The 26,676-nt window shown below is 39.8% G+C and overlaps 1 protein-coding gene across 2 annotated transcripts in view; it reads left to right on the plus strand.

Annotated features, from left to right (window-relative positions):
- Positions 1-26,676, plus strand: part of AFAP1 (actin filament associated protein 1) — a 114,723-nt gene that overhangs the window by 58,591 nt on the left and 29,456 nt on the right. For both annotated transcript variants that reach the window (XM_063157561.1, XM_063157562.1), the window contains exons 4-6: positions 12,359-12,467; positions 14,972-15,183; positions 18,182-18,361. In XM_063157561.1, coding sequence (XP_063013631.1) covers positions 12,359-12,467; positions 14,972-15,183; positions 18,182-18,361 — 501 coding nt within the window. The remainder of the gene's footprint in view (positions 1-12,358; positions 12,468-14,971; positions 15,184-18,181; positions 18,362-26,676) is intronic.

The raw sequence follows: 26,676 nt of genomic DNA on the forward strand, positions 1-26,676 counted from the left end.
TCATTCAGTGAGTTTTTCCGTAGTGTTAGAAGCTGATTTTTGCCAGTGTTTCTGCAATTCTGTTGCTGTTCTCAGGCAGTGGTGGATTTCATCTGCCTTTCAGTGCCACTATGAGATGAGCCAGGAGGTGCCCCAAGCCTCTCATTGTCTTGCAGTACCCAAATACACATTACAAGTGGTGATATTTTAATATGGTATCACATTGTAATTAGTGAAAAAGATGACAGACTGCTGCTGTCCTGCAAAAGACCAGGAGGAATCTGAACAAAAAGACAAAACCATCAGCTTTTTGTCCTTTGAACACTGTGGTAAGCTCAGAGCCCAGTCTTACTTTGACTTCTTCTCCTGAAGTCACATTGATATAGTGGAATTGGTCACTATATAATTGATAATTTCTTGGAAACATTTCACTATTAGGTGTCTCTTTATTAAACCCTTGTTATTATTGATATGTTCAGAGACTGTCATCTTTCTTTTCATACACAGGACATTAGTGACAGTGACCAAGATCTAATCTCTCATCCATCACTGCTCTTGCATGCTGATTTGCAATGCATCCTGAGTCAATGGAGTCCTAAAAATTTGTAGCTGATGCCAAACTCTATGAAAACTGTACATAATTGCAGTGATATAAATACTGAGCTACCTTTCCTTGCCACTTTTCATAGACTGTGTTTTCATAGCTGAGTGGAAAAAATTCCCTGGCCCACCAGAGGCTGGAATATCCTGTTGCTGGTTGCCCTTCTTCACGTGGCAATTTGGAAGTCATTCTCTATGGCACCTGTTTTTGACAGCTATTCAGGACAGAAAGTTGTTTCCACTTGCTAAGTAACATCTAGCAATGGTCTCAGCCTCCAATGAAAACACTTAGTGCTGATGGAGCATAGGAATTTACTGGAGGTGGGAATCAGTAACTTCAAATAAACTGTACACTGTTTAAAATTTCTGGGTTTAGCCCATCAGTTATTGAATGTGATGAAAATTAAAGGTTCATTTACACCACTGTTTCTCTTCATGTCACTCAAGGGTTTCTACATTCAAAAATGTTTAGTCTAAATTGGTGTGTAAGTTTCTACTTATGTAAAGATGTGTGGGTGGGAAGGAATTCAATACTCCTTAAAGTAGTGCCAGGAGCCAGAATTATGTGTGGGCAGGTGCTGTGCAAGGTATCCTTTGTAAATCTGTAAATAGACCTGCATATTTGCTCAGGCCAAATCTTTTATCGGTTTTGTTATTCATCAGCCCTCGAACTAAGAGTATAAAATTCATTTTATTGAGACATACTGTTAATAGTTTAAATGGAGTCTCAAGTTATTAAAACACATTAGAGCTTGGAGAGTTTTCCTGGACTCAGTGGGCTTTGAAGGGACAAAGTTGAGGGACAAAGTTGGGCCTTAGGTATACTCGAATTAAGAAAATCACTAAGCACAGTCTCCTAGTAATTCTCTTTTGTATCCATTTCCTTGGCTGCATCTGGTGTAGCAGACTTTCTGTGAGGTATGGAAAGCTCAAATCCCCTCTTGCTTTAGTCTGTGTGTGCAGCTCCTTTAGCTGGCTGGCAAGGTAAATGCTGCAGATAAAGGACGTGAGGCGTAAGGGCAGCTCTGAGACCCTCTGCAGAGCTGAGACACCTCTTGTCTGGGTGCTTTACTCTGAGCTTGCCAGCAGGAATGCAGTGCCAGCTCTGAGGCTTTGTTTGGGTCAGCTGCAGAGCAGGAGGTCACTGTGTCAGAAATGGAGTCCTGTTTGATCTTAGTCCTTCTGGATGGGCATACAAGAGAATTAACAAAAGGAGGGAAACTTAGACATGATGGGTGCCCACGTGCCTGCCTGCCCTTCATGCACCAGGTCCTGGAGGTCTGTCCATCTCCTCCCCATCCCAAGGGGCAGCTGCTGCACAGCCCAGGCCATTGGTTGGACCTGTGTAGGGATCTGGGGAGACACCCCATGCAAAGAGCTGGTCCAAAATTCTGGTTCCAGCATCTACTTCACCCGCAGAAGGGACTTTGTCAGGAAGGCAGATCAGTGAAAAAGCAGGAGGTAGTCCAGATATGCTGGATTTGACTTTGCTATCCAGAAGGTGTAGCTGCAAGTGCCACCTTAGGTGGGTCTGCAAGTGGGATTCCCATTCCTTCAACAGAGATCCTAGGCAAAAGCTCCTTTAAGTTCTAAGGAGTCTTTGAAAACTGGTTTTTTATCTCACAGGCTGCTCCAGTTGCATAACCTGATCTAAAGCCTACCTGAAAGCCCAGCAGAAAACTTCCACTAAATTACTCTGTGGGTTCCAGGAGCTGGACTTGATGATCTTGGTGGGTCCTTTCTAGCTCAGCATATTCTATGGTTCTGTGGTTCCTTCCTGAACCTTCTCACTGCCAGGGCTTGTATTCAGCCTGCCTCACCCACCTCTACATCAGCAGCTGCTTTTCTGGCTTTCCCCTGCTCCTCACAGGCACAAGCACTGCTCCATGATGGGTTTGGAGGAATAACACAGCCAAGGCTCTGTGCATGCTTCAGAGTGCTGCTGGTGGTTTAACACCTGGGATCCCATCGTTGCACCATCACCAAGCTGCCTTGAAGAGCATTTTCCACCGAGGCAGTGGGATAATATCCGCTGTGTCCTGCTGCTCAGATGTGCCTGAGGATTCCTGGCATGAATTAGCCACAGCATGACAGTGACAGAACACTTCTAGCCTCCAAGCATTTGGTTGCCATGTTACATCTGACAGTTGGTGATTTCATTGCTCTGTGCTGTCCAACAAAATCAAACACAAACAGCACACTTAGCTATTTTGCATGATTTTCACAGTGAAATCGAGTGTGTGTTTTGTTTTTCTTGGAATATTGACAATTTAATAATTATTTAACCGCAGCAAATGTTCAGCAAAATTCCAGAACCCTGCAGATATGAATCAAAAGAATGGGTCATCTTCCTCCAACCCACTCCTGCACAATACACATTCACTCTGTAGGAGTGCTTCATATAAATGGGTTTCCTGTTGTGGGGAGATCATTTGACAGCCTCCCTTTCTCTGGCTGCCTGACAGGTAAACTCTTAGATATTTACTGGGAAATGCTGAAATGAGACAGTGTCCTTGGAGAAGAAGAAAAATCACCTGGAAATTGAAAGGATTCTTGAGGTGATATATCACTAATTAAATTAATCATTCTTTGCATAGCAAACAAAAAAGTGACAGTTTTTAAGCTTTTTCTAAAGTATGCCTTGAGAAAAGTCCCACAACAGAAGCAAGGGGTCCATGTGTCAGGTGGGTATTTGGGAATCTCTGTTTCATCTACTTTTTTTTCTAACACTGAAAAACAATTATTATTCTCTGTTTCTCTTTAAAGATGATCTTAAGGCAGTATTAGTTTTCAGGTTCTTTCCTTCTTGGAGCACAGTCAAAAGAAGAGTTGAAAGCCACAAAAATAAATTTAACAAATATTCATTTGTTTCATTCAGAGCTGGCTATACCTTCAGCTTCAACAGGTCTGAGCAAGTTCTTCCATAATGGAGGAACAAGGAAAGAAACCTTTTTAAATTATCAGTGCAGTTACTCTTACTGCAGACAATGATAAAATATTAACCCTTTCATAAACCAGCTAAAATTTATTCACTAGCACTTAGGTTTCTTTAACCCACTATTTCAATTTTAAAGTTGTTCCACATAGTTTTTTTAACCCATTGTTTCATTTTTAAAGTTGTTCCACTGGCAACTGTTCATTGTCAGTCTTTGTCTGTGTGTTTAAGTAGGTCCTTTTCCCTTCACCATGGTATGTGTGCTTCAGATATCCTTTGTAATCCCAATTATATTTCCCCTCAGCTTTCATTTCATTCCACTGTGTATAAGAAAGGCGCTCTCAGTTTCATTCTGAGCTATGGTTCAGTGAATGATATCCCCAAGTATTTCCCCAAGCACCTGCTGTAAGGATCATGTACTTTGATCATGAATGACCAGAACAGCAGTCAGTCAGTCAGACAGTCTTCTGGACATAGAATCAGAATCATTCAGGTTGGAGAAGACCCTTAAGATCATTGGGTCCAACTCTTTGCCTAAAGCTCCCAGTAAACCGTGTCCCCACATGCCACATCTGTGTGACTTTAAATAGCTCCAGTGGTGGTGACTTCACTGCTTCCCTGGGCAGCCTGTTCAGTGCTCTACCACCCTTCTGGTGAATACATCTCTCCTAATATCTGAGCCTCCTCTGGCATGACTTGAGACTGTGGCATTTGTCCTGTTGCTTGTTACCTGTCATTACCTGGCATTTGTCCTGTTGCTTCTTCTTAGGGAGAAGAGACTGACCCCACCTGGCTACAGGCTCCTTTCAGGTGAGGGACAGGGTCTCTCCTGAGCCTCCTTTGCTCCAGGCTAAACACCCCAGTTCCCTCAGCCTCTAAGACTCGTGTTCCAGACTCTTTCCCAGCTCTGTTGCCCTTCTCTGGACTCACTCCGGCACCTCAGTGTCTTTCTTGTTGTGAGGGGCCCAGAGGGATTTGAGGTGTGACCTCACCAGTGCTGAGTACAGGGTGACAATCCCTGCCCTGGTCCCGTTGGCCACAACATTGCTGATCCAGGCCAGGTGCCATTGGCCTTCTTGGCCACCTGGGCACACTGGGATTGTGCAATATAATATGTCATAGCATAAGGAATAAGGATGAAGAAATGTATGCCACCTCTTTTTTGTCCAAGCAATATCTTACAGGACCCTCTAGTTGCCATTTCTGTTTTCCACGGCTGAGGTTGGTGAATTATTGTTGATGATTTATTTCACATTTGCAAATGGTACCACAGAAAGGTTTTAGTTAAAGCAATTACCTTCTCAGTTAATTTATAGTATACCTTTATAGCAATACACATCACCATATTTCAAAACTTTCCTCATGTCTGAGCTGCCAGAATGAGCTGTTCTCAGCTGCCTTTAGTTGGAATTTACATTTAAACTGCATGAGTTAGAGTAGAATTGAACTCTTTTACCAAATTATTTTTATGATCATTGTGAAGCTATTTGCCTTTTTGTCTTTAACTAGATACTGATGATCTTTGACCTTCTTACGAGAAAATTATTAACTTGCTAATGGCACAGATTTTGTAGGATATTGTCCCACCATTTACTGTCGAATGCTCGCACTTCTGACCTCAGGTTTTCATTTCTTATTTCTATGCTATACCTGTCCATAAAACCCCATCCCTGTGTTGATAGTTAGGGGTCAATTTTTTTTTTTGCTTTCCTTATCATGCTCATTAATGTTATGGGGAAGGAATTAGGCCAGTAAGGACCAAGTCTCCTCTTGTTGTAATTTGATGCAATGCTCAGGCCCTTAGACAATATAGTTCCAGTGGAAATGGCATTGCCTACACTTTTATTACTGTACTGCCTTGTCCTCACTGTCATGTCACACACTTGGATGAGTTTATTTACTTCTGGAAGAGAAAGGTGATTTTGTCTTGTCTGGGGCGTACAGACACTTCTTTGAGCACAGTCAGAATAAACAACTCTGAGAGCCCCATGCTGCTTAAAATTCAGATTAATCCTTCTCATGTAATATGTATGAAAGTGTTCCCTAGCATTAATTAAGGCCCAATTCATTTCTTGGTACACACAGACCCTTTGCTTGACATGAGTCAAGTCTATTGTTTTGTCTGAGTGATGCTTCCAACTGGCTGTGTAATAATCTTTTATTATAAATTATGAATGATACAGAAATACCTTGTTTTTGTTTCTGGCTCATTCGCTTTCACTTTTAATTATTTTGTTAGATCTTCTGTTCTTTCCATTGAGTCAGGAGTTTATTTTTACTCCAGTCTTCCACAGAGTTTGGGTGTAACACTTTCCAGCTACCTGTCTTTTCAGTGGTGCGTTCCATGCTCCAGTCTTTTTGGTTTTATTTACTATCTCAAATAATATGTATGTAATTACATACAGCAGCAAGAACTGAGACAATTTGTATCTGGACACGGACTGAGTGCCATCAGAGGTGCAAGAACCAACTGGGTTTTCTACTCGGTCAGTAGAGTAGAAAACTTGGTCCTCTTCATGGTCATCTTTGCCTTCCTGTTTCTTAGGTGAAGGGGTTATTCAGGTATGTGAGCAGGTGTGTTGTACCTTTTGAAATAGTAGTTCAGCTCCTGGTGAGGTACAGGTGTAAATGCCAGACAATCTTCAGATCAAACTGTGGAGCCATAGGACGCCCTGATTCATTCTTTAATGCGAGCAAGCCTGTTCAGATCTCTTTCCCATCATCAGGCTGTGCTCTCTGAGGCTGTGATCTGTTTGTAGTCACTGTCTAAGCACTTTTCCAGTGATACCTTTAATTAGGCATTCACCCCCGAGTCAGCAGACAGGCTCTCAGGCTGTGTCAGATGTTCCTCCACTCCCTGGAGGACAGCGTGCCAAGTGTGTGCCTTCTGTTCCTGACCTTAAACCTGCTCAAATCCCTGTTCAGGATCACCTCCTAAGGAGAAGCTCCACTTGAGCTTATACTCATCCTCTGTCTGGTGATCACTTGCACTTCTTTCCCTCTGGCTGTCCTGGATGGCTCGAACCCCTGCCAGGGGGCTTAAGAGGCCTTGGCACAGAGCCCAAGACACCTGTTAGACTTTGATTATGACCCATGGAAAAAATTACCAACCTTATATGAGGATCTGCAAGCCACGAAAGTCTAAGTAGAATAATAGCTCGTTTGTCAGGAGCTGAAAAATAGATTTTTGGGGTTTTTAGAATGGGGGTTCAGGAGGCAAGATGGAAGAATCTGGGCATGTCCAGCCTTTCTCCTTCTTCTTATTCTTCTTCTTCTTGACCTCCATCTTCTGCTGTGATGGTGACACTTGTGGATTGATTTAAGGTAGAAGCTCACTGTCTAACATAGGTGATAGGTATTGGGAAGTAATTGTAAATATTGTACACGTAGTTTTTAGTATAAAAAGATAACACCGCCCTGGGGGCAGGCAGAGTGCCTCTGTCTGACCTGCTGAACAAACCTCAGCAGGCCAGAGAAAGAATTTTGTAGATAAGAAACAATAAACAACCTTAAGAACGAGAACAAAAGAGCTCTAACACGTTCTTCGACTGCTGGGCTGGGAAAAGAAACTTGTACTTATTTCGGGGTCACTCTGAGCAGCAAAATTCCCTAGAGTGGGTGACCAGTTCTGCTGTTCATGTGATTCAAATTGCTGGGCCTCCCATCATGTCAAAATCTGGTTGTTGGTTTTTCAGGGAATTCCTTCCAGTTTTTCTTCCTGGTAGCACCGGCATTGTGGAGGTGTGTGCTGTAACAGCATGTGCAGAGATGTCAGGTGGGACTATACCAACAGCCCATCATGTGGCCCTGTTATCCCCCTTCTGGTGGGACTGACAGGGTTACTCCATTCCAAAAGGTTGAGCTTTATAGCTGTCTGTCTGGTTTTGCTGCCTTTTGTGCTCAGAAGCTGGGAAGGTAAGTTGTTAGACTTCCTTCACATTATTTGGCTCCTGGTTTTGTGGTCTCCAACTGACAAGCTCAGAAATAACAAATTTAGAATAAGAAGCAGAGGTCAAAGGAAGAATATTTCTCAGCTTTTCCTTGTGTACCCTCAGGATAATATTGCACAGCTTAAAGTGATCTTAATGTCCCACAAAGTCAGCACGTTTGTCCTGAATAAATCCAAGGTCCATCCAGGTCCTCAATTGCTGAAAATTAATAGTGAATTCTTTTTAGCAGAACTTTGAATTATTTAAGGGCTGTCATACCAAGCACATGGCAAGTACTAATGCCCAGTTTCCAACCCTTACAGTGTTACAAGAAAAGCCTGGTTGAAATGTATGCTCAGTAATTTTGTGAATTGCATTTTACCCAGTTTGTTGGTTCATCTTGCTTTGTGGGCATCCATTTCTGCACATTTTAGGGAGTTAGGGATCATAGATGTGTGCTGCTCTTCCCCCTGCCTCCAGGCTGAAGATGCAGTGGGGTTGTGCAGAGGTCAGGTCTAAGCTTGCTCCAGAGCCAATGACATGTGCCTGTCCCAAAGTTTGCTCCTGAGAGCCCAGATCTTGGACATCTCCAGTGTGTGACCCCTTTTCTGTTCTCGTGTTGCTGCCTTCAGCACTGAGGGGCTGTGTATGAGCTGCATCCAAACTGGTGGTTGATGCAGTAACACAGCTCCAAGTGTGGCGCTTGAGTTGCTAGCAGTGTTTGCCTGCAGCACAGGTTACTGAGAGGCTCTGCTGAACTCACTGCTTTGCACTGGAACCTCCACATCCTAAATCATTGCATAAAGGAACGTATTTCTTTCTATTTTCTACAGAGTGTAACTCTTCATTGCGGTATAAGGTGATTTTATATCATCAGGCCTCTATACATTGACATTTATTTTCCTTTGTCTTTCAGACTGCTTTCCATATTGTCACCAGATTATCAGATAGACCATCCATAAAATAAAAATTACTGTCTGTCTTGCTCAGTACCCTTGAGGGTACTGAAGGGGGGAAAAAGGTAGTGTATCTTTTAGGATAAAGGAGGAAATAATTTATTTGTGGTCTGTGGAATACAGGAGGGCAGGCAGAGGGGAAAATCATAATATGCCATTAATTTAAAATGTCCATACAAGTCTGCTTCAGAGTCCAATAGGATAACAAATTTTACCATTTTGTTTCTTTCTCTTAACAATCAATCCTGTCAGCTGGAATTGGGCATCCCGTGCCCAATCCAGTCTCTAATTTTATCAGAGATCTCAACTCTGTAATGATCACCTCATCTGCTTCTTGGTTTCAATTAAAGCAGCTCTCAGTTGGTCTCAAACCCAGGACCTGAGAAATGTCTTCATCAGTACTGTTTCATTATTGCTCTTCTTATTGTGGACAACAACACATTACATTTTTGTCCTTTTTCATCCAAGGAGGTAAAGGTAATGCCAATTTCTCTTCTCGGTTCTTATTCCTGTGACTGAGAGAGGTGGTTTATCTTAAGAGGCAACATTCTCTAGGCTTTTTCTCTGTTGCCTCTCATTAAAACAGAACAAAACAAAACAAATAAAAAAGGAGAAATTCATGCTGATGCCTTCCTTGCAGGTTGCCAGGTCTTTCCTCCTGATACCGCTCAAGCTACATATGTTCTGGTCTTTTTTTATTTAATCTTTTTACAGAATATATAAATAATTTTGTGGAGTTTATGGCCTTTTTATATTTTCAGGTAAACTATAGAAAAGTTATTGGATAAAGACTTAACTCATAATTCATAACGTCATCAAAATTCTTCCACTAAAAATTGCTGAGTGGAAAGAATGAAACTATACAACAAGCAATAGTAAAAACATTAAAGAACTATAATATTAGTAACTAATACCAGAATGCACACATATATGTTTTTGCATATCTTGGTGGTCAAACTCATAAACTATATAGCTGCCAAAAGACGTAGTTGTTTATGGTACAGATTTGCGATTTTATTTTGTATTTAATCAATTGTGGGTTTTTTTTAATATTAAAGCAGCCTCACTTTTATCAGAAAGAATTTAATGTTGGATGTTTCTCCCTTTTAAAAAAAAATATTTTTTATAATTGTTTTCAACTTTGTTGTGGCAAGCACTGCAAAATGCATTTCAGAGAGGAGGGCCCAGTTAATTCAGCAATGGATTCCATCTGTGTTGACCTTGGCTGCAGAGCCCAGCCCGCCCCAGCTGTATGAAGTAACTGGTGCTCCAGCAGGGTCGGAATCAGACGAGCACCATTTGTGTTTCATTTCCTTTTTTCTTTCTTTCTGAATAACATTTTGTCTAAAAACAAGGATTTTTTTTTCTCCTGATCTTTATTGGGATTTCTCATTTGTCCCAGGATAAAATACAGCTTTGAAACCTTGGTGCTGTGTCAAGTCAAAATTGGAATGACTCAGGACATGTATTCATGTATTTCCTGGGTGAATGAGGTCCAATAATGATAGGAATTTCATATATTATATGCAGGTGATGGAAAAAATAGTTTAAGGCTAGACCAAGAAATTAATTTGTCTAATGGAAAGGGTGGTATGAATGTATATTGCCCCAGGAACAAACTGTGACCCCAGCTAACAAGAACAAGCTTCTACCCACTTGAGTGAAGGGGGAAAATCAACTCTTTGGAGGCAGTCCTGCCTCTTGTGTTTAGCACTTCAGGCTACACAGAGGTGATATGTGTAGAGCAATTCATAATTGCTGTCAGTTTTCCAATAGTAATGAACGTGTAATAATTTTTAATGTCCCTTATGGCTGTTGTATAGCAGCAGCTGACCTTGAAAGACTCATTTATTTTGTCACGATGTGCAGATTGTCAGTTTGATTTTTTTTCAGCAAAATTACAGGATCACTACACTAAAAGTCATATTTTTTTCTTTATTTTGCGTTTTTGACAGATAATTTCTCTAGCAAATCTGGTATGTGAGGAAATCTCATTTGGTTCTCATTATAGGTAACGGTAATTGCCAACTGTAATTTGTAATTGATTGTGACATAAGAAGTTGGCTGTATCATTTGATAATGGAAGTACCATTAGTGTAAATTTCAGTCTGACCAGGAATTTCTGTGCTCAGTTGTGAACCAGTTCATTGTTTGTGAAAAAGTCTCTCATTTTATTTGGTGTGCGAAGGTGAGTCCATGCTGGATGAAGGGCAGGGTTAGTCACTAGCTCCTTGCCTTCCTGCACTCTGGCAATGCACAAGCACTTACCTGCAGGGTGGAATAAGCTCCTTGATGGGAATTGGACTACGGAGCACTCTAAGGGTGGGACTCATTTAGTGATGGTGTCAAGAATTGGGTGACTGGTGTAGGTGTGTAATCAGCAGTGAGATTTGGAGATGTCTAGCTTTGAAATATTCAAAGATGAATCCAGCCCTGAAAGTGCCCACAGAAGTAATTTCACTGCAGTTAATGGCACATGTTATTAGAGCTCAGGCTCCTCCCAGGTAACTTCAGGTCTGTAGCAAAAGGGGAGCACAGTCCCTGTGGCCTCATCTGTGAGATGTGGAAGAAGGCTCTGCTAGACTGGTCAGCCCACCTGAGGTACAGCCCAGAAGTGTCTCTATCTCTATATCTGACCAGGTTCTCACTTCAGTATCTCCCTTCGTTCCCTTAGTTTACACTCAGTCCAGTGCAGACAAACAGCAATGCATCTCTGTCATTCCATTAAAAAAAAATCTTGACAAACTTACTGCAGAAATGCAACTCTGCTTGCAAGTTTAATTTTTGTAATCATGAAATAAACCACTGGTGCTAAGAAAAGGCTTCAGTATTTTCTATAAAACATAAATAGGAAACTAAAAACCTGGGGCAAATATGAATGGGTTCCATAAAATACAGTTGTTTTGGTACTTGTTTAGGAAATAGAACAGTAAGGTCATATGGAAGAAGTCGCAGAGTACTACATTTAGTTTGTTATTATATCTACGTACCACCAGATGGTTAGTTTTAAATTAAAAACAGGTTTATATTTAAAAGAAGTATTTTAGAATTTGACCTATTATTTGACATATTTACTTTATCATGTAATAGTTTATTGATTTTTTCAAACTTTTCCTTGTTTGTAGATCACTTTTCACTATATAGAAATAGTATTATAAACATTAATATGTATATTAAGAATTGATTTGCCACTGAAGAAACACCTGTCATGAAAATACGGTTCAACTTTATGTCCTTAGTCTCTGCCAGCCCAGGCTATTTAACTTTTCTGCAGTGTGCAGCCAAACTGCTGTTTGCTGCTCTAATGTGAATTATTTTAGGTGCAAAATGCTAATAAATTAGCCTTAACACTGTAAAGGGGTCTATGCATAGAAATCTCTTTCCTACATAGACCCATTAGATTTAAATGGAGAACTATATCTTTTCAGCATTTTTACCACTTAATGCTGTTGTAGAGAGAAATTCTTTTAATGTAGCTGTAGTATTGAACTTTTCATCCTTAGCAATGACAAGTAGGATTCTACAGTGTTTATCATCTCTAAAGAACTCAGTTGGAGGACACGTAAGAAGGTTTTGTTTCCTTATCATGGCAGAGGTGAAAGTCTGGACAATAATGATACATTTAAAAATGTGTCAGAATGTTATGAAGCACAATTAAGTTGCTTTACTGCTTCAAGTCTCAACCTTTACTTATTGTTGTTTAATTATAATAATATATGAGGAACTTGAGATTTGGACTTTCTTCTCATCTAAAAGACGCTACCTTGCAGAGCATCTAATTGAGCCCTCCAAAGCCTTGCCTTTAGAGATAGTCAACATAAGGAATAGTTACAAGAGCAGGGTTTATGAAGCTGGTTGCATTGGCACTGATCATGAGCAGATGTTCTGTCCATGTTTAATTTAACACCTTGTTGGTCTGTAATCAGTTTTTTTTTTGTTTTTTTTTTTTGTTCCTTTAGCCACCAGACAATGGGCCTCCACCACTGCCAACCTCCTCCCTTCCTGAAGGCTATTATGAAGAGGCAGTGCCACTTAGTCCTGGGAAGGCTCCTGAGTACATCACTTCCAGTGAGTAAGATGTTTCCAGGCTGTTTCTGAGCAGTTGGTAATTCCACTGTCCTTCAGCTTTTTTAGTATTTGAGAACTTCATCTCTGTTGGTTCTGTGGCGTTGTGTTGTGAGAGTTACTTTGACAGTTTGGGCCAGTTCTGGTTATCCTCGCTGGCCATGCCTTGGGTTGGTATGCAGAACTGTTTTGGTTTGTATTGGATTGGTTTGCAGAACTGTTTTGGTGTGCTCAAACCAGGCTCCTTTTACAGAAAACTAAATTTGGTTCTCAAGTGAGGAGCACATAAACAGGTTTCAGTAGCTATTGCAGACAGAGGGTCCAAATTAGCCATTAATCTTTTGGACTTATTTGAACCACAGATAATGGGGGCCCTGGACCAGGAGTCCAGAGCTAGATATTGCCCAGACCCTTCTAAATTGATCACACTGTGAATGTGGAGGTTTCTGTGCAGGTACTGACCTGCACATCTGCCTGCTATGCCTCTATTGCACTGAATTGCTTGCTAAAATAGACAAATAAAAAGGGCGGGGGGGGGGGGGGAAGGAACAGTTGGAAAGATGTGATTTGCAGCATTTCTGATGGCACATTGTGGAAAGGGATGAATTGATCACAGCAGCTCCCACAGGCCATGTGTGATGGCCATGGCAGTATTTTGTGCCCACTCCTTCAGGGCAGTAGGCAGAGGGCTGCCTCTGGCTGTCTACCAGAATGTCCTTCTCCAACACCCAAATGTTCTTTTTCACACCCAAATACTTCCCCAAAGAGCTGTGCACTTCAGTGGAGCTGTGCTGAGAGCACCCTGATGAAACACTGAAATGACTACTGTGACCTTTACACAGGGTCGTTTATGTACCATCTTTTTGCTGCTTTTTTTATTGGCTGGAGTAATTTATTACTTGTGTAGGGCTGATTTATCACTAATCATTATTTTCTATGGTCCAAAGATTAAAGGCTTATCTTCCCCTGTTTTATAGCCATTTTAATTATTTTAAATTATCTCTCTGTTCTTAAAACATGCATAGGAGTCACCTTAAAAGTAAATAGTATTCATCTGTATACTGCACAAACTGATGTTATCTAGCAGCTTTTAATTAACCTAAGAAATTCAAGGTAAGAAAAGAGTTTCATGTGCTGGAAAGCAAATGAAAGAACATATGGACTTAGAAGAGCAGCAGAATCACTCTTCTCTTCATTTCCTCCCTTGAAATGCTACAGGGTGGTCCTGCTACACCTTGTAACCCAGTGAACTTCTGACTTGGGTTTTGTTAAACAAGAGCCATGCTTAGGCAGAAAACTATTAATAATGCAAATATTAATAGCACTGCCAAAAAAATCACTTGGGGGAAAACAAGAAAAAATATGAAGCTGATTTCTTATTGTACTTAAACATTTAAATACATAAAAATATTTAGGATATCGGCCTTAAAAGTTCTTTGATAATTCCATAATTCAATTATATATATGTATATGTATATATATATGTATATATACACACAGACATTTAAAGCACTGTTAGCGTGACTTGAGATTTCACTCGCTGAGATTTTTTTATATTTTCTTATGTTCTGAACTTTATCATACCTTAAAAATTGTGTTAAAAGAATTCCTCTCTTCACTGTTAATGAATTTGTTTTTAAATTCAATTGTGCAATTAGTAATACGTCTTCACTCATGCAAAATGTCCACTACATGCAGTTCTGTGGTAATTCAAATCAGGTACCAAAGTATATTAAAAGATATAACCTTAGCTGTTTGGAGTATTTGAGATGGAGAAGACAATAGAAAAAGTGCTTGAAGTAGAAGTGCAAGAATGCATCTGTTGGGATAGATATAATTATTTTAAGTAAACATTCCCATGGAATATTTTTGTAATGTCATTAATAGCAAGGAGACTTACATACCATGTGTCTTACCTGTAAAAGTAAACAAGCACTGAAGAAAATTTCAGAACATAATCATGAAAATGAAATATCTCTAACTTCCCCAAATCCCTCTGTTTGGTTTGTAAATAAGTGATTGCATGTAGATGGCACACAAATGTGTGTATGAATTACTTGTCTGTATTTGGGGTTTATATGAAATGTTGTGGTGGGTAGATCCTGCCCTATAATCTATTTTTATGACCTTTACCATATGGGCTATTTGTTTCTTGATGTGATGTACTAAAGCAAGATGAAGATGTTTCTGTGTGAAAGAATTACAGAAAATGAAGCTATCTGTCAAATAATATTTTGAAGATAATGAAACACTATCTAAAATTCTAGCTAGGTATTCCCAGCTTCCTGTTTCATTAAAATTCACAAGGTGTCTGTCTGGGTCTTGGCAAAGTATCTTATGTTTAATTAATGTAATGCATTGATATTACTGAGCGCTGAAACAGTAACTTGTTCTTGGCTGATTTTCCAAAGCTTTCACTTAAAATGAACCTTCTTGAGGTTTTCAGTTATTGCAGTGTGCTTCATGGCTAAGTGTTTTAACCTAACACTTTTACACTTTTATTAAAGATTATGACTCAGATGCCATGAGCAGCTCTTATGAATCCTACGATGAAGAGGAGGAGGATGGAAAGGGGAAGAAAATGAGACATCAGTGGCCTTCTGAGGAAGCCTCTATGGATCTGGTGAAGGATGCCAAAATCTGTGCCTTCCTTCTTAGAAAAAAACGATTTGGGCAATGGACCAAACTACTGTGTGTTATCAAAGAAAACAAACTACTGGTAATTCTTATTTTTATCTAGCTATATTTTCATTGTACCTTTTAAATTATGTATTTATTTTTACAGGAATCTGATTTTTGGAATATATTGTGCAAACAGTTGCCAAGTCTGCAGTAACCTTACCAAAGAGTTCGGTCATGATTTACCCAAGAAGCAGAAAAGCACTGAAATTACAAGTGTATCATTTCACCACTTAGAACTTTGATTTTTATTTCACTTCAGCTTGAACCCCAGCAGTTCTCTGATATTGGAAAGAACATCTGGCCCATTATCTTCTAAAATATTTAATTTGGAAAAAAGTAGTTGCTGAAACTGTAAATCCAGTCTTTCATTCCCTGCGGACAAAAAATCTCATAGGGAGCTCTGTGTGTGAACTGTTGGATCAGACTGCTGGAGAGAAAAGCCCCTTGTTGGACTGAGAATTCACTTGGCAGCATATGCTGTGGTAATGTACACACTTTAAACTAAACCTTTGCCATCTGCTCTGCAGTAATTATGATGCAGTATTCACATGATGCACAGCTGCATTATAAAAGGGACAGAAACAAGTGGATGTATTTATTCCTTAAGCAAATCTGTTATGCTTCTTTCTGATTGGAGGCACCAGTGAAAGATTCCATGAATTATCTGCTCACAGATGTATTTTTGTTTTCTGAAAATAGAGCTTAATTCAGGGAGGCATTTACTGTGTTTCGTTATGAGCAAACTAATGCTTGTATTAATCAATAAGTTGGGGTCCTCGGTGCTCCTGCCTTCTGATAGGGTGCTTCCAGCCATTGTACCTAATTACATAACAATTACTGCACTATCCCAAGTGTTAAAAGCTGATTAACAAGTTATAGAACATTTTGTGTAGAACCTCTCTATTCTACAGTGTACAGTGTAGTTTAGGTGTGTTCACTTTCCAAGTACATTTGTGCTTATGGCAGTATAGAAAATAGCAGGATATGACATGGAGGTAAGAGATTTCTGAAAATACAGTTGGAATGAATTTCCTAGTTTGCAGTAGCTTTAATTTTTGTACCCTCCTGTATTTAAATGTTGAAAAAAAAGTTCATTCTGATTCAGCTTTTATTATATTCTTATAATGCCATTATCCTTAATGCACATTTTTATCACCATATATTAGTATCATATCAGATTTCAGGACCAGCTGATAATAGCTTGAAGAAAGGAAGGGAAGAAACAGAGAACCAGATTTTTCCCTGAAGTCATACGGCAATTGTTCTACAATTACATTTATCGTTCCATATAAAAATATGTTATTTTTTATATTTTCATTTCCTTTACCCACATGTGTGGTCCGAAAAGCTTTTTTTTTTTTTCCTTAGAGGGATCATCTTTCAGTAATTCTATAATGTGGATTAAGAAAATAAAAGTCACAATAAGAGTCTAATGACCAAGTTACGCAAGATTGGTTTATTGTTTGAAGGAGGACTTGGACAGTTAACTTATGAGATATGCAAGTAAAACAAATATGTGTTCTTAGGGATTAGTAATTGCTTGTGTCATAAATGCAGCTGTCATCATAAAACAAAAGTATTTTAATTAGGATTACACATTAGAAATAACTTTTAGTAGGGAATTACTTTTCACTTAAAGTCCGTTAGGGACTCACATTTCATTTAAAGTCTTTTAATATATACATACTTCAGTTTTAGCAATGTATAATTTTAAATAAAATATTTAGATTAATATAAAAGGAATTACAAGCTGTTTATTGGTTCTTAAAGTGAATAATGTTGTATTTCTTAAAGACTTCATAGCTTGGAAAGTTAGTATTTTTTAAATGTTGCAAATTAAAAATCTGTGACCAAACTGGAGAAACTTTAGGGTAATGGGCTTTGGAGAGGGAAGGCTTGTCAGTGATCTGCAGAGTCTGGTTTAGAATTGGCTGTATTTGCTCAGCCTAACTTGTAGTGCTTATAACATACTTTCATCAATTGTCTTCCTGACAGTTGCATCCTGGCATGAATACTGCTGCAGACATGCAGAAGTTCATGTGCTTTTCTCTATTCACATAAATGCTCAGCTGTTCTTTGTGTGATGATACTAGTTAGTCTAGATTGTCAGAGACCCCTTTAGTATCAGATGTCTTTTCAGCCTTAGTGCTTATCTGTATGAGGAAAAGACCAGTTTACATAGGTATATAAAATAACTGGACGTTTGTATAGAGAGTTAAACATTGTTCTGCAGTCTTTGGGAGCCTCAGCTGCAGTGATGGGTTGGAAGGAGGGAATGGAGCCTGGGTCTGTAGGACAAGTGATGTAAAGAGGGAGCCCTCTGTCTTCAGATCACCAGTTCCAGCAGAGAACAGGCCATCAGTGACCCAGCAGGAAATGGCTGAGGGTTTTACTGATGAGGGAAGAAATAAATGTAAGTACATCATTGTAGCCAGGAGCTTGCAAAATGAAGTAACTTGGAAATTTGTGCAGGGACTATTAGACTGTATTAACTGAAAAAGTGTGATTTTACCCACTTTCCATGAAGTTTTTTTTTTACTTACCTCAAGCAAATGAACAGGTGAGTAAAGCATGTGTCAGTGTCTTTGCAATTAAAGTGTGTAGGCACTGATGTAGATTTGCCTTCATGTGCTGGTCTGTGACTGAAGGGCAAGGTAAACATCTGGCCTTTGAAGTTGTTGAGTTACAAGTTTATTCTGCTGCTACATGTGAACAGATATCCTAAATCACCCTCTTCCTACCTGATCAAGGTCAAGGTTGAGTCATAGGGATAATGCAGACACACTTAATGCTCTCCATATGTTGTACCTGTCCTGCAATAAAAGATATCTATTATTGTCAGTCTGGAAGTAATTTTGCTTACAGAGTGGATGAGTTTGCTCTGGCTGAACTCTGTGGTATGTGGTAAAGGGATGTGTAAAATATATTCAAAATTTGATGAATTAAAAATATAGCATTTCTACATAATAAGAGTTTTCCCCCCAAGGTTCAGAAAGATTATGTCTAACTCTGGAACTTCCCTTATGTTTATTTAGTGTTACAAAAGCTCCAAGGACCAGCAGCCCCAGATGGAGCTGTTCCTGAATGACTGCAGTATCACCTATATTCCCAAAGACAGCAAAAAGAAGAAGCACGAGCTGAAAATCTCTCACCAGGGAGCAGATGCCCTGGTTCTGGCAGTGCAGAGCAAAGAGCAGGCAGAACAATGGCTAAAGGTAAGGGGGGATTTCTGACCAGGAGTTTTTCTACCCACAAAGTGTTCACATTGCTCTGTTGCTGTTACAAACTGAGACACAGACAGCAACTTCCAGACAAATCCAGACCACTTAAATCCCATCTAATTTGGGACTGCAGAAATACAGACTTTAGGTTCGGGCCTTGAAGCAATACCTCAGGGTTAACCCAGTGCTGCTGCTGTGATGGTTTTCTCACTAATAGCACAATAATCTGGTGCAGAGAAGAGAGGTGGCAAATTCCCTTCCATCTTCTTCTCCAGTTCATTTTCCAGAAAGATTTGGTGGTTAGGGCACAGTTTTGGTGAGTGGAAGGTTCAAATTTCCTCAGGTGGAGGTAGCTGGCACCCATATTATTTTTTGGCATGGTGTCACCTTTCTAAAAAGAAGATTCTCTGAGAAGATACCTGGATGGAAAAAAATCCTTCAGCTTCCTAAAGGCCATTCAAGTTTCCTAATTCTGGTTTAGCAAAGTATCATCTGTTATGGTTTCTCCTGCGAACGCAGACTTCGGAGAAAACAGGATTTTGTCATCTTCCATTCCTCTCTGTTCAATGTCTGCAGACATGGAAAATCCCAAGGCAAGGGCTGCAGTTACAGATCCTAACCAGATTACAAGTATTTATGTTGGATTTGCCAGTCTCAGAGGTGGAGGTCAGTGAAGTAGTGTGGGAAACTATCACTGCAGTTGCAGTAGCAGCTGTTTTAAGACCTTGAAATCCAGCCTTTTAAATACATGTATAAGTCTGAAGGCATCAGACTCATCAGGCATTCTCCATGCTGTGCTGTGATCTAACCTTATATGGTACTTATTTTTCTAAGAATAAATTGTATTTCCCCAAATACAATTGAATTAAACACATAGGAATTTCCTGATGGCAGATAGTTTTTCTGCAGAAGAGGGAGACATAAAATGCAGCTTAAACAGTATAAATTCTGCTGTGGGCTAATGTACTAAATGGAAAATTAATCTGTAATTTCCTATTTTGTAATATTTGAATATACCTTTTGGGGGTTTGAGGTTTATGTGTGTTTGGTTTTGACTGTGACTTTGTATCCTGGCTTAGAAAATGCTCTGTTGTCATTTTAATGGCAATTAATCCAGCCATGTGTTTGTTAGGCTTCTTCTAACATTAATATCTTGTCCTAAGTTTTAAAATCATGCAAGTGTCCCACTAGTTCAGCTAGCAGTTCAAAACCACTGATTGGAATGAAGAGAAGTTCATAAGTCATGTTCCCTTCCAAGGGAATTCCGCTGTAATTAGATCATAGGAACTTCACCCTTATTTCCTGTGTTGTTCTCAATTTAGTAATTCTGAATTCACTGGCATCTATCAGACGTTCTTTCATAAAAATTGTTTTATTTTTTTAAATTGTATATAAAGCATCCCCACACAGGCAGACAGAGCAGTACTAGATTTTTCCATGTCCCAGATGCATTCCTGCTGCTTCAAATTGAGAAGAAAAAGAGGGATTTTGTGCAGTTGCATGTTCACACAGTTGTGTATTCTGTGTGTCTGCAAAGCATTTGGAGACAGTCTGACAGCACTTTATTTAGCTCCTTCATGCTGCAAAGCTCTCTATTCATGAAATCTTTCAAGTACATGGCACTGTTACTGTACTCAACTTCCAAGTCCTCAGTGCTGCTTCAGCCCTTTGCTTCTGCAGTACAGATCCTTTCCCACAGCTAGCCAGAAAAGATCTGTGCAGCTCTTGCAACAGCTCCAGTGTTTTCCAAAAAAAGTACGGCCTTTGGAGAAATAAAATAAGCATTGCTTTCTGTGCTTTTTAAAATACACCAAAAGTTAAGGATTTTTTTTTAAATTATATAAGCAATTATGTTTGGATCATTGAAGCCTTACTCAAAATTAGCTTCTGAAAATCATGTGTGGCTTTGTGTAGGACATTCTTACACTATGAAAGAGGTCACTGCTCTAAATCTTGGGAGATTTTAGCTTTCCCAGCCTGTCAGTCAGAGAGCCAGGGTCCCTCCCAGTGATCTGTCCCTTACATGTGATTTCTGTAGTTAATAAAATGGAAAGATCCAGAGACTGACAATGAGAAAGAACTCTGCAACCACATTTTTAGAGCATAATATGCCTTCCTGGTCAAAGATACTGCACCAGTGTTTGCCACTTGAGGCAGATTATCACCCAGGAGCAATGGGTTCTCATGAAATCAAATGTAAACTGTCACATTAAAGCTTTACAGTTCATCCTAAAAAGCTCAAAATGTTTTTGGAGACCAGATTGTCCTTTGAAAGCTAAACCAGCTTTTTTTCCAGTTCATGTATATAATTAGTACAGAATATGTTTAAGTAAATAATTTTAAAATATATATTGGAAGACCAATTCTAAATCGATGTAGAATACTTCAGACTTTTTTTTTTTTTTTTGTAAAGATGACACCAAAAAAGCCCCAACTGATAAACATAGTGCAAATTGAAGTCTAGACTGGAAACCACAAAGGGAGTTTCAGATTTACCAGCTAACAAATGCTTGATGAAAACAGATAGCTGATGTCACCAAAGAGCCTGTCAGGATTTCAGAGGAAGGAGCAAAGCTAGTATAAATGCAGGCTAGAGCTGAGATCATCTCAGTAATATGGTGGGCAACAAAAAGTGATGGAATTTTCCAGACTGGAGTCCTAAAATGTTCCCACAAAAATGTACAAGAAAAAAATGAGTGCAGTTACACACTCTGACCCAAAAATTATCTTTTTCCATGCGTGCTTGAGTGTATGTGCATCTGTGCATTTTGTGGTCAAGTGAGGTCTGAAATTTTCCTGTTTGTCTCAGCACATCCAATAGACTGGTAAAACTACACTTATTTGTCAGCATCCCTGGGAAATGCTGCATTAAAAATAAAAGGACTGGTAAGACCATGACCTTACAAGAAGCTGCTTGTTCAGTGGCTCGTTTGTACAGATGAATGTACTCTGTGTGCAGAACCCTCAGACTAGGCCACAGAAAACTGCCCTCAGTATTAGAAATACATGGAAGCCAAAGAAATTGAGGTAACTTGTTGTAGAAGACTGGTAGAAGAAGGAAATGGTCACAGTGACTGATCCCAAGGCCTTCTCTTCCTCCTAACATTCCTCCTGTAAAAATGTATTTCTGATTTATCATGCATGAGGTGTAATCTATCATTCGGAGTACTGGCCTTGATTTTCATTTTTCCCTAACATTAGGCACCCTTAGTTAACTTCTCTTCATTTTCTGGTGCTCTGCCACTGTGCAGCAATCTCTCCAGCTGAGGGTCTGTAACTGAGCAGTGAATCTTCCAGCCATAGGGAGACATTGCTTCATCTATCATTTTGACATTGCTCAGCCAGTTCTGAACTTGTCATAATAAGGAGGATATTTTGCCCTGAAGAGAGAATAAAATCATGGTTGGGACTGTACCCAGTCATCCAAAGGCTCTGCAGCATTCCTTGTAGGGCTGTTTAGCTGATTCACCTACCCAGTTTTTCTCTCTGATTTACTGCATGTTTTCTCTTATGAAAGTCTATGAAAACATCTCTTTTTTCCACTGTCCTGAGTTTAGTGAAGGTAATCAAGTAACTTCTGACCCACCGTCTTTATGTGGACAATTTTACTGAAGAGTAAACTACTGACAGAGCTGTTCTTTAGCCAGTTTATATCAGCAGAAAATTGAGCTTGTAACTGTAAACACTGTGTGGCTGCTTTTGCTTTCTATGGGAATTTCCAGCTAGAGATCTTCAACACTTCAAGCATTTCTTTCTTGGCTTATGTAATAATTCCCCAAAGAGGTTATTATCTCCATTCTGTAGCTGAGTAGAATCAAGTGCTGAATGGTCAAGCCTTAAAATGGACAAAAAAAAGTGGTTTTGGGGATGCATACTTGGTACTAGTGATTTCCATGCAGTGTTTGTTGATTTGTCATTAACTTAAAGGATGTACTGTGACCCCCAGCAGTCAGGCCAGGTTCTTTCTCTACTGCCCACCATCACCAGCAGCAAAGGCTGTGCAAACTAAATGAGACTTCCCAGGAATTGCACCCCTGTTGTTCAATCAGATGGTTTAAAATACCTCAGTTCAAGTCACAGCAAGGTCAGTCAGTGAGTTTGCATAAGAGCTCTTTAGGGCCTCGCCTGCAGAGGGGACAGACCAAACTTCACATGGGAGTTTTGACCAGTCTGCAGGACTCTGCCAGTGGGCAGAGCTGGAGGATCCCAGTTTGGCTCTGAGCCAGAGTCTGTGTGTGTGTGTGACCAGCACCATGGAAAACAATACATAATTTAAAAGAACCAGATGTATATGTAAATTTAAAAAGCTCCAACCAAACCACCCACGAGTACAGAACCACAAACATCCTATTTACTTCTCAGTGATAATTTTTCTTTGGTGTTTCCTGGCTAAAATCACAAATGCAAGCTGTCACAGTCAGAGCAGAACCCAGGAGGGCTGAGACTTTTCACCACTACATATTATTCCTCCTCTCTCCTACTCACAGCTTTGGATGGAGAATCATTTAAATTACACCTAGCTCAGACTCTTGGCCTAAAGTGCCATGTGCATTACCTCAGCACCCAGGCTGGGGATGCAGCACAGGGCACCTCTGCCTCCTGCCACCCTCCCCAGCCTCTGGGGAGTGCCTCCTCCCTGGGCTCTGCCTGATCCAGCAGCCATAAATGGCAGTGGGCTTCATGGCAGTAATGCAGGAGAAATGATACAGGGCTTGTCTTGGTTGAGTAGGTCAGAAAAGTGTTTCTAAGGGGATGCACAGGCACTAAGGGCAGGCTTATGACTGCTAGGCTGCCACAATCTCATCCTCACTTTGCTCAGACAAATGGCAGTAAGGCAGAAAGATTAATCTTTCCAGGCTAAGGGATGCCTGAGAATAATATTTTCCAATACAGAAGGTAAAGGGTTTTTTTTTTTTTGAGACTTAAAGCATGTTATTCCCTGTGAGGGGAATAATTTCTCCCTTTCCAGCCTAAGATTTTCCTCTATGTGAACTCCTCGGGGCATTTCTTCTCTGCAAAACACTAACAGGAGTTCTGCTGCTCTCCTAAGGAGGAGAGTATTGACACTAACATATGAAACAGTCCACAAGAAGGAGAAAATGAGGATTTAGTCATGCCAAAAGGACAGAGAGTCCCAGAAAGTCAGTACTCTTCCAGCAGTGAAAAAGGAGTGTTTCAGGAATGGGAAATACTGACTTACAGCTGGAGCCAAACCCTTTTCCCTGTGCTGTGTTGTACTTAAGCAGATTTCAGCTTTGCCACATTCCTATTTCCAGAGTTAGGTGGCAGAGCCAAGGGACACAGCCCATCCCATTCCCAGCAATTCCAGTATTTGTGAAATGTGGGCAGAGGGGGACAAGTGGGTGGGTGGCTGGCTGGCTGGATTTTTACCCTGATTACATAAAGTAAAGCAAATGTGCAGTCAGGCTGTGAGCTTTCTGTCTTGAGCTCGATTATATTACAAGTGTGAGCTTCTCATGGGAGTTCCCTGAGAGCACAGGATGATACAAATGCTGTAATCACATCCCTGTGGTAGGGAGGCTGTAGCTCGAGCTCATCCATGGTATCCATCAGGAGTGACGTCTGCAGGCTCCTAAGCACAGGACAACTTTGAGTCTTATTCCTTAACAGGTCCCAAAGGGATCAGCCATAAGGAACTATCTACAAATGTACTTTTACTCAGAATTTGTTTGGTTTCTGTGTGGCAGGGACTGGCTGACAAGCAGCTGGCTTTCTGGTTTTACTACAGAGCCACTGCTTTTTTATCTGGAGCTTGGAACTTTAAAGTAGCCAGAAGAATCTAATTTACTTTTTCTGATTTCACATGTAGAATAAATGTCAGGCAAGTATTTTGCCTCCAGTCCTGGTGTGCCTTTTAAAATAAGATACAAGAATTACAGAAATGTGTAGGTGTATGCAGATATGAACTTTTTTATAGTAAATATTAGTGCTTCTGTAGTAGGATAGTTTTAAAGAAAAAAATATTCCAGACACACCAATGGTAGAAATTCCACTGACTTCACCCATGGCTCAGGGCAGGGAATCTTTCCAGCTTCCTACCTACAAATATTTCTCCTCTGTGCCTTATGTCATTGCGCTCAATGCTGTACTCTGACTTATATCCTGATCCACCTGGGGATTCAAGGTCTGAAGCCCAAGTCTGATTAGGAGCAGCTAATGCAGCTAGGGCTGTTTGACCTGGAGAAAAGGAGGTTCAGGGGAGACCTTTGTGTTCTCTGCAGCTGTAGCCAGGTGGGGATCAGTCTCTTCTTCCAGGTAACGTGACAGGAAAAGAGAAAATGATCTCCAGTCTCACCAGAGCAGGTTTAGTTTGGATATTAGGAAAAATTTCTTCGCTGAAAGGAGCAGGCTGCCAAGGAAAGTGGTGGAGTCAGTCCCTGGAGATATTTAAAATACTGTGTACATGTCGTACTTAGGGACATGGTTTAGTGGTGCATTTGGCACTGATGGATTAACAGCTGGACTCTGTCTTAGGGGTCTTTTCCAACTAAATGAGTCTATAATTCTATAAATAAGGAATAATAATACAGGTCAGGTTGCCGAAGCTTTTTCCAGGTCTGCTAATCGTAATATTGTAATGGTAATTGTGGTAATTCAGATTCTTGCTATGGAATAACAAAATATTATTTTAAATGCATTTGGTTTTGAGGCTGTCCAAAGAAATACAGTATCTTCAGTTTTCTGATTACATTTGCTCATAGATTTTAAATATTTGAATAGATAGTCTGTTTATGATGTCAGTTTGATTTACCTGGCAGATCACACTGTGTGTGTGTACATGTAATGTACAAAGGCATTTGTGGTGAAAAAAAGGGAGTTATTTCCTTTCCCTAATGTGTGAGAAAACTTAAGCTAATAATGGAGTATTTGCCATTATAAGGTATTCTCAGTGCACCCTTCCACATGATGCCATTTTATTAAAAATAACACTTTTGGGGATTCCTTTTTTTTTCCCCTTTCTGTTTTTGGAGCTACTGAGATATATTTATTCTTATTTTTAGGCATTTAGTTGCAGTGGATAAAAATTTGCTGAACTTACTCACTCGCTCCTTCCTCACTCTCACTCACAATTACTTTTTAATGAAAATAGTAATCTTTTGTTTTCATATGGCTCCAGAAGATGGAACATAGAAAAACCTGACAAAAACTTTTCAGCCTTATGATTGAAATTATGCAAGTTGGCAATACTGGTGGAATGTTTTATCCTTCAAATTTTGAGCTGAAGCTATATGCATGTGAAAACTAGATTTTTAATGGCAGCTATCTGCAAACCTAATTACAGAGAGTGCATCCAGGCAACCGTAATATATTAAAGACATTTCATCCTGGTAAGGTGGAGGAGAATGAATTTTGTGCTGTGCATTAAACACAATTATAGTGCACATAGAAGGTGATGAGCAAGTCTTTGCCAGTGAACCTTTAGAACCCAAATGAAGTGTTGGACCCTTGAGTATGCATTTACTTTAGATCCTGCCACCAACTGCCTTTTGACAATGTGTCATTTTTTTAAATCAAAATTTAATTACAGCCCAATTAAGCACTTCAGCTTCTCCTTAAATATGTGGGGTATGATAAGAACCGGATTTACTTGAGTGCATGACTTAGCACATACTATTGAGTTAGTGCTGCCAAATCATTTCCCTCTGTTCTGTCTGTAACTCCCATTACAATCTGCCTTTGCCAAAATTAACTAACTGTGTGGTGTGAGCAGATGCTGGAAACATAACCCATTGAATCAGGGTCATGCAGGAGACAGAAATGAATGTTCCCAGGAACTGTACAGTCACATTTCCCTCAGAAGAAAATGACAGTGTATTTACACCATACTGAGCACCAGTGATTGATTAAAAAAAAACAGACACATGAAAAAATCTTATGATTTTGGGGAGTTCAGGGCTTTTCTTAACTCTGAGGTGCTCTGCTGCAGATACATCTACATTTTGTGTTACAAAGGACACCAAGTGCCATGAAATGCTGATCTTGTTTCTGGAACAAAATGTAGGGTAGGTCAGACAGTCAGGAAAGGATGCTGAAGTGTTTTGACATTTTAGCTCAGAAATAAAAATGTAGGTACATCTCCCAGCTTTGCTTAGGTTTTTTTGTGCGTCATTGACATCATTCTTTTGTTCCTGGGTTCTTCCTCTGTAAAATGGGGTTTTGGTGCTCTTCCTTTCTTTATGGTGTATAATGCTTGTAATTTGTGATGTGCTCCTGAGTTAGCATAAGGGTCTTTGTAAGTCTGTAATAATTTGATTTGTTTTAGCTTCGCTCTTAAAGGGAGCTTAAGT

The sequence above is a fragment of the Melospiza melodia genome, chromosome 5 (genome assembly GCF_035770615.1).
Source record: "Melospiza melodia melodia isolate bMelMel2 chromosome 5, bMelMel2.pri, whole genome shotgun sequence".
NCBI lineage: Eukaryota > Metazoa > Chordata > Aves > Passeriformes > Passerellidae > Melospiza > Melospiza melodia.